This window comes from Nanorana parkeri, unplaced genomic scaffold (genome assembly GCF_000935625.1).
Source record: "Nanorana parkeri isolate BGI_ZX_2015 unplaced genomic scaffold, ASM93562v1 scaffold3630, whole genome shotgun sequence".
Taxonomy (NCBI): domain Eukaryota; kingdom Metazoa; phylum Chordata; class Amphibia; order Anura; family Dicroglossidae; genus Nanorana; species Nanorana parkeri.
This window is the reverse complement of record NW_017309898.1, coordinates 28,156-36,579: the sequence shown is the minus strand read 5'-3', so window position 1 is coordinate 36,579 and position 8,424 is coordinate 28,156. Positions and strand designations below refer to the sequence as shown.

General features: G+C 51.9%; 1 protein-coding gene across 1 annotated transcript in view; it reads left to right on the top strand.

The window, feature by feature from the left end:
- The window catches only part of LOC108803354 (copper-transporting ATPase 1-like), a 17,857-nt gene that overhangs the window by 3,723 nt on the left and 5,710 nt on the right, over positions 1 to 8,424 (top strand). Inside the window, exons 2-4 of the mRNA XM_018575202.1 lie at positions 924 to 1,118; positions 5,958 to 6,140; positions 7,077 to 7,284. Coding sequence (XP_018430704.1) covers positions 924 to 1,118; positions 5,958 to 6,140; positions 7,077 to 7,284 — 586 coding nt within the window. The remainder of the gene's footprint in view (positions 1 to 923; positions 1,119 to 5,957; positions 6,141 to 7,076; positions 7,285 to 8,424) is intronic.

Sequence of the window (8,424 nt, the reverse complement as noted above, 5' to 3'; positions counted from 1 at the left end):
TGTGACGGACCCCCGTACTCAGGATGAGTATGTCCGCCGCTGTCTTCTTCCTTGCTGAGGAGATATTGGAACCCGCTGATCTGTAGCTCCCAGTTTCCCCAGTCACTAGCCAAGGCTTGAGTGTAGGTGACACCCCCCAGTCACTAGCCAAGGCTGGAGTGTAGGTGAAACAAACTCTGATTTATTGAACAACTGCACAAACTTATATACAGCAAGTGATCAGATCAGAATATAATCCCATCACATCCCCCCTCCCCCTCCCAGACCATCGGTCTGCTCAACACCACAGGTGTCCACCTGCTAACGAGCTCCAGACAGCCATAGCTGGAGCCTGGCCAGAATGTCATTGTTCTGAGCTCCCTCAGAGAACAATGGGAGATAACGAGGGGGAGGGGAGGGGAGGGGTGCTGATAGTCTTTCCATAACCAGGTCACACAGCATAACGCACTCACACATAACCCAACACCAATACACATTTACCTCATAAACTCATCACCGTGTCGTCACAGGGATGTATAGTGATGTATGGGGATGCGTAGGGATGTATATACATGTATAGGGATGCACAGGGATGTATATACATGTATTGGGATGTATAGGGATGCGTAGGGATGTATATACATGTATAGGGATGCGTAGGGATGTATAGGGATGCGTAGGGATGTATATACATGTATAGGGATGTGTAGGGATGTATATACATGTATTGGGATGTATAGGGATGCGTAGGGATGTATATACATGTATAGGGATGTGTAGGGATGTATATACATGTATAGGGATGCGTAGGGATGTATAGGGATGTGTAGGGATGCGTAGGGATGTATATACATGTATAGGGATGCGTAGGGATGTATAGGGATGCGTAGGGATGCATAGGGAAGTCATATTGATGATCCATATTGCTATTCTCCCCTCTGTAGGGCTACAACAAGAGCATTTCGCAGGGCGAGGTGATCGTGCGTTTTGCCTTCCAAGCTGCAATAACCGTATTATGCATCGCCTGCCCCTGCTCCCTGGGCCTGGCAACCCCAACAGCCGTCATGGTTGGGACAGGAGTTGGCGCTCAGAACGGAATCCTGATAAAGGGCGGCGAGCCGCTGGAAATGGCGCACAGAGTGAGTTCCGTGTTTCTGAGTCGCTGACCACCAGCCCCGTGTGGAGGTGACATGTGACATGAAGTAGACGTGATCCCCGTCACTGTCTTGTATGATCTTTAACATGTTCATTTCAGAAGTCATTTTCTCATTATAATGCTCCCTGGTGATCCCGCCATTGGGGTCCCCGCTGTCCTCCTGCGTTGTCACTCATGGAGACTACAAGGGGCTGTGTCAGCACTCATTACACAGACACGGCCCACTGTTGTCACCCTCAGGAAGCCCGCCCTGAGAAATGGCGTGCAGCCATCACTGGAGTGCATGTAGACAGGAAGTAGCTGGAAAGAGGCTGCGGGAGATCAGCAGCACTGAGATGGAATGAAGGATAAAAGCAGAAATAACAGTTGTGTATATACACAGGACACAGTGCGTCCATTATGCTTGTTCCATGGTGGAGGTTCAGGAAGCAGCCAGGCAACTAGTATTTCCTTCTAGTCCATTGAGGGACACAGGAAGTCTTTCACATTCCGGTTATAATGTCGCCTTCAGGAGGATTGGACAGCCCAGGAGAGCCGATCCTACTCCCGGCAAGGCTCAGGTGTGGCCTTCTTTATAGGTCTAGGATGGGCAGATATTGAAGCGGGATGTTCCTTAGGGCTTCGGCCTAGGGGGGGGAGGGGGGGGAGCTTGTCCCTCAGCTTTATGTGGACTCCATTCCTAATTTGTGGTGAGGAGATCTGCCTCCTATCTCCTGCCTAATACTTGTATGGGGAGTTCCCATGTACCTTTCCCTGTATGGCCATGCTGTCTCTGCGGGATTCAACCTTGGTCCTCCTAGGTGTGCTCAGGGACCACCATTCCACTCCTTGGAGGTCACTCTGCCCCAGGTTATTCCTGGTAGTCCCTGGTGAGGTGAGTGTCTGCCCCAGGTTAGTCCCTGGTGAGGTGAGTGTCTGCCCCAGGTTATCCCTGGTAGTCCCTGGTGAGGTGAGTGTCTGCCCTGATAACCATTTGGTTCGTGGACCCTTTTTTCTCTTGAACGTTATGGGATTCGGTGATTTCAGGCTGAGCACCTCCTCTACCTCGGCGTGGTTCTGGTGTTCCCTCTACCAGAACATTCTTCTCAGGTCCCAGCTCTGTGAGAGGAACCCCTTCTCCGTGTTGACCACAGTTTAGGCTTTGAGTCCTTTCCCTGTAGAGGAGTTATCACGTCACCCTTCTAGTTGGATCAGGTGGAGCAGCTCCCAAGGTCTAAGGTCCGGTGTCTTCCCTCCCAAGGTCTATGGTCTAAGGTCCGGTGTCTTCTCTCCCATGGTCTATGGTCTAAGGTCCAGTGTCTTCCCTCCCAAGGTCTAAGGTCCGGTGTCTTCCCTCCCAAGCTCTATGGTCCGGTGTCTTCCCTCCCAACGTCTTTGGTCTATGGTCCGGTGTCTTCCCTCCCAAGGTCTATGGTCCGGTGTCTTACCTCCCAAGGTCTATGGTCTATGGTCCGGTGTCTTCCCTCCCAAGGTCTATGGTCTATGGTCCGGTCTCTTCCCTCCCAACGTCTATGGTTTATGGTTCGGTGTCTTCCCTCCCAAGGTCTATGGTCTAAGGTTCGGTGTCTTCTCTCCCCAGGTCTATGGTCTATGGTCCGGTGTCTTCTCTCCCAAGGTCTATGGTCTATGTTCGGTGTCTTCTCTCCCAAGGTCTATGTTCGGTGTCTTCTCTCCCAAGGTCTATGTTCGGTGTCTTCCCTTCCAAGGTCTATGGTCTAAGGTTCGGTGTCTTCCCTCCCAAGGTCTATGGTCTAAGGTCCGGTGTCTTCCCTCCCAACGTCTATGGTTTATGGTCTGGTGTCTTCCCTCCCAATGTCTATGTTCGGTGTCTTCTCTCCCAAGGTCTATGTTCGGTGTCTTCCCTCCCAACGTCTATGGTCTAAGGTTCGGTGTCTTCCCTCCCATGGTCTATGGTCCGGTGTCTTCCCTCCCATGGTCTATGGTCCGGTGTCTTCCCTCCCAAGGTCTATGGTCTATGGTCCGGTCTCTTCCCTCCCAACGTCTATGGTTTATGGTTCGGTGTCTTCCCTCCCAAGGTCTATGGTCTAAGGTTCGGTGTCTTCTCTCCCCAGGTCTATGGTCTATGGTCCGGTGTCTTCTCTCCCAAGGTCTATGGTCTATGTTCGGTGTCTTCTCTCCCAAGGTCTATGTTCGGTGTCTTCCCTTCCAAGGTCTATGGTCTAAGGTTCGGTGTCTTCCCTCCCAAGGTCTATGGTCCGGTGTCTTCCCTCCCAAGGTCTATGGTCCGGTGTCTTCCCTCCCAAGGTCTATGTTCGGTGTCTTCCCTCCCAAGGTCTATGTTCGGTGTCTTCCCTCCCAAGGTCTATGTTCGGTGAAGGTGAGAGACTTCCTGTGTCCCTTGCTTGGCAGTGTGTCCAATGCTTCTGTAGGCGGCACTATAACCTGAAGGTGAGAGACTTCCTGTGTCCCTTGTGTGGCAGTGTGTCCAATCCTTCTGTAGGCGGCACTATAACCTGAAGGTGAGAGACTTCCTGTGTCCCTTGTGTGGCAGTGTGTCCAATCCTTCTGTAGGCGGCACTATAACCTGAAGGTGAGAGACTTCCTGTGTCCCTTGTGTGGCAGTGTGTCCAATCCTTCTGTAGGCGGCACTATAACCTGAAGGTGAGAGACTTCCTGTGTCCCTTGTGTGGCAGTGTGTCCAATCCTTCTGTAGGCGGCACTATAACCTGAAGGTGAGAGACTTCCTGTGTCCCTTGTGTGGCAGTGTGTCCAATCCTTCTGTAGGCGGCACTATAACCTGAAGGTGAGAGACTTCCTGTGTCCCTTGTGTGGCAGTGTGTCCAATCCTTCTGTAGGCGGCACTATAACCTGAAGGTGAGAGACTTCCTGTGTCCCTTGTGTGGCAGTGTGTCCAATCCTTCTGTAGGCGGCACTATAACCTGAAGGTGAGAGACTTCCTGTGTCCCTTGTGTGGCAGTGTGTCCAATCCTTCTGTAGGCGGCACTATAACCTGAAGGTGAGAGACTTCCTGTGTCCCTTGTGTGGCAGTGTGTCCAATCCTTCTGTAGGCGGCACTATAACCTGAAGGTGAGAGACTTCCTGTGTCCCTTGTGTGGCAGTGTGTCCAATCCTTCTGTAGGCGGCACTATAACCTGAAGGTGAGAGACTTCCTGTGTCCCTTGTGTGGCAGTGTGTCCAATCCTTCTGTAGGCGGCACTATAACCTGAAGGTGAGAGACTTCCTGTGTCCCTTGTGTGGCAGTGTGTCCAATCCTTCTGTAGGCGGCACTATAACCTGAAGGTGAGAGACTTCCTGTGTCCCTTGTGTGGCAGTGTGTCCAATCCTTCTGTAGGCGGCACTATAACCTGAAGGTGAGAGACTTCCTGTGTCCCTTGTGTGGCAGTGTGTCCAATCCTTCTGTAGGCGGCACTATAACCTGAAGGTGAGAGACTTCCTGTGTCCCTTGTGTGGCAGTGTGTCCAATCCTTCTGTAGGCGGCACTATAACCTGAAGGTGAGAGACTTCCTGTGTCCCTTGTGTGGCAGTGTGTCCAATCCTTCTGTAGGCGGCACTATAACCTGAAGGTGAGAGACTTCCTGTGTCCCTTGTGTGGCAGTGTGTCCAATCCTTCTGTAGGCGGCACTATAACCTGAAGGTGAGAGACTTCCTGTGTCCCTTGTGTGGCAGTGTGTCCAATCCTTCTGTAGGCGGCACTATAACCTGAAGGTGAGAGACTTCCTGTGTCCCTTGTGTGGCAGTGTGTCCAATCCTTCTGTAGGCGGCACTATAACCTGAAGGTGAGAGACTTCCTGTGTCCCTTGTGTGGCAGTGTGTCCAATCCTTCTGTAGGCGGCACTATAACCTGAAGGTGAGAGACTTCCTGTGTCCCTTGTGTGGCAGTGTGTCCAATCCTTCTGTAGGCGGCACTATAACCTGAAGGTGAGAGACTTCCTGTGTCCCTTGTGTGGCAGTGTGTCCAATCCTTCTGTAGGCGGCACTATAACCTGAAGGTGAGAGACTTCCTGTGTCCCTTGTGTGGCAGTGTGTCCAATCCTTCTGTAGGCGGCACTATAACCTGAAGGTGAGAGACTTCCTGTGTCCCTTGTGTGGCAGTGTGTCCAATCCTTCTGTAGGCGGCACTATAACCTGAAGGTGAGAGACTTCCTGTGTCCCTTGTGTGGCAGTGTGTCCAATCCTTCTGTAGGCGGCACTATAACCTGAAGGTGAGAGACTTCCTGTGTCCCTTGTGTGGCAGTGTGTCCAATCCTTCTGTAGGCGGCACTATAACCTGAAGGTGAGAGACTTCCTGTGTCCCTTGTGTGGCAGTGTGTCCAATCCTTCTGTAGGCGGCACTATAACCTGAAGGTGAGAGACTTCCTGTGTCCCTTGTGTGGCAGTGTGTCCAATCCTTCTGTAGGCGGCACTATAACCTGAAGGTGAGAGACTTCCTGTGTCCCTTGTGTGGCAGTGTGTCCAATCCTTCTGTAGGCGGCACTATAACCTGAAGGTGAGAGACTTCCTGTGTCCCTTGTGTGGCAGTGTGTCCAATCCTTCTGTAGGCGGCACTATAACCTGAAGGTGAGAGACTTCCTGTGTCCCTTGTGTGGCAGTGTGTCCAATCCTTCTGTAGGCGGCACTATAACCTGAAGGTGAGAGACTTCCTGTGTCCCTTGTTTGGCAGTGTGTCCAATGCTTCTGTATGCGGCACTATAACCTGCAGGTGAGAGACTTCCTGTGTTCAGGTTTCCGGCTTATTACGGGTCAGAACGTTTTCTTAGATCTAATCTTGAACCTCATCTGTCTGCATGGAGTCTTTGGTCATGTGGTGCATGGAGGAATAACACGTATCATGTATGTTCAGGTGAAGACTGTGGTGTTCGATAAGACCGGGACCATCACTCACGGATCTCCAGTCGTTATGCAGGTGAAGGTGTTAGTAGAAAGCAACAGGATGCCAACGAACAAGCTGCTGGCCATTGTGGGAACTGCAGAGAGCAACAGCGAGCATCCTCTTGGCTCAGCCGTCACCAAGTACTGTAAAGAGGTAACCATGCCGCCATTTCTCTACACATGTAGCAGTGGGCTGATAGGAGGGGAGAGCAGAGTGACCAGGTGGATCATTTCATCAGTCTGCTCCTTCTCTTTTCACTGTCCAATCACAGGCTGGGGGGTGGAGAGAGGAGTCCACTATATTCCTCCTACAGTCCATACCTGTAGCATAGAGAGTGGCGTCACCCCCTGGCTGAGCTGTGTAAATCTCAGGACTGGATAGGTAACCACACAGGTAGAACGTCTCCCATATATCTGTACTCAGCCACCTCCCCGGAGTTCAGCTTTACACATAAAGATCCGTCTATTCCTGTGATAAGAAATAATTCCCGTGGATGGGAGGGGGGGGGGGGGGCGGGGGGGGGGGGGGGGCGGCCCCTTCTTCGGGACGCAGAAGCGATCTGGCGACAGGTAAGTCGCCAGGATCGCTTCTGTTGTAAAGCCTACAGGAAGTGAGGGATCACCTCACCCTTATAGAAGTGCCCCCATTGAGGGGATTTCCCTCCAATTTCTGTTCTGGTGACACTACAGAAAGTGAGGACACTACAGGAAGTGAGGGTACTACAGGAAGTGAGGGTACTACAGGAAGTGAGTGTACTACAGGAAGTGATGACACTACAGGAAGTGATGACACTACAGGAAGTGAGGGTACTACAGGAAGTGAGGGTACTACAGAAAGTGAGGGTACTACAGAAAGTGAGGGTACTACAGGAAGTGAGGCTACAACAGGAAGTGATGACACTACAGGAAGTGAGGCTACAACAGGAAGTGATGACACTACAGGACGTGAGGGTGGATTGTCTTGGATATGAAGACTACAATGTTACCAGGACAGATGGCTGAGGTTGTATCCGGTGTGTACACACCAGACTACTCTTTGCTGTCTCATATTTCCGGTCTCTGTCGCTGAATTGTTGTGTTGTGTACTCAGGTGCTGAAAGCGGAGACGTTGGGTACCTGTTCGGATTTCCAGGCCGTGCCGGGATGTGGGATCAGCTGCAGAGTCAGTAATATTCAGCAACTCCTGAGAAGCGACAACCAGACAACCAGCAAGAACCACAGAAACGTCTTGTTAGTCCAAATCGAGGGGTCCCAGGAGGACTCCGACCTTTACCCCCTCATAGAGCCGCAGTCTGCATGTAAGGGCTCACCCGTGTTATGTGTCCTGGGGGCGGGGGGGGGCACGTAGTATAGATTTAGTGTTTGCGTCATGCCGGCGTTACCGATCTAAACTCCCATAAAGAGACTTCATTGGTGAAAATCAATCTAGATCCTCGGTTCTCACCTGGTGCGCCATGACCCCGTGTCCACCAAGTCCCCGCGTGCCTTCTACTTCAGCCTCCCGCTAGCGCAGCACTGTCAGTTCTCACACCGAGCAGCCATTCAAAATATGCGGCCCGGTGCCGAGTGTCAGCTTCAAGTGGGGGGGAGGGGGGGAGCTATGGCGGCGATAGAGTTCCTAGACAATAAGTCTTCATAATGGTCCCCTGTGAGGACACATGTCCACCATCATGACCTCCACCCTGTCCACCATCATGACGTCCACCATCATGACCTCCATCCTGTCCACCATCATGACGTCCTCCATCATGACCTCCACCATCCTGTCCACCATCATGACCTCCACCCTGTCCACCATCATGACGTCCACCATCATGACCTCCATCCTGTCCACCATCATGACCGCCATCATGACTTCCATCATGACCTCCACCATCCTGTCCACCATCATGACTTCCACCATCCTGTCCACCATCATGACTTCTTAACACGTATCATGTATGTTCAGGTGAAGACTGTGGTGTTCGATAAGACCGGGACCATCACTCACGGATCTCCAGTCGTTATGCAGGTGAAGGTGTTAGTAGAAAGCAACAGGATGCCAACGAACAAGCTGGTGGCCATTGTGGGAACTGCAGAGAGCAACAGCGAGCATCCTCTTGGCTCAGCCGTCACCAAGTACTGTAAAGAGGTAACCATGCCGCCATTTCTCTACACATGTAGCAGTGGGCTGATAGGAGGGGAGAGCAGAGTGACCAGGTGGATCATTTCATCAGTCTGCTCCTTCTCTTTTCACTGTCCAATCACAGGCTGGGGGGTGGAGAGAGGAGTCCACTATATTCCTCCTACAGTCCATACCTGTAGCATAGAGAGTGGCGTCACCCCCTGGCTGAGCTGTGTAAATCTCAGGACTGGATAGGTAACCACACAGGTAGAACGTCTCCCATATATCTGTACTCAGCCACCTCCCCGGAGTTCAGCTTTACACATAAAGATCC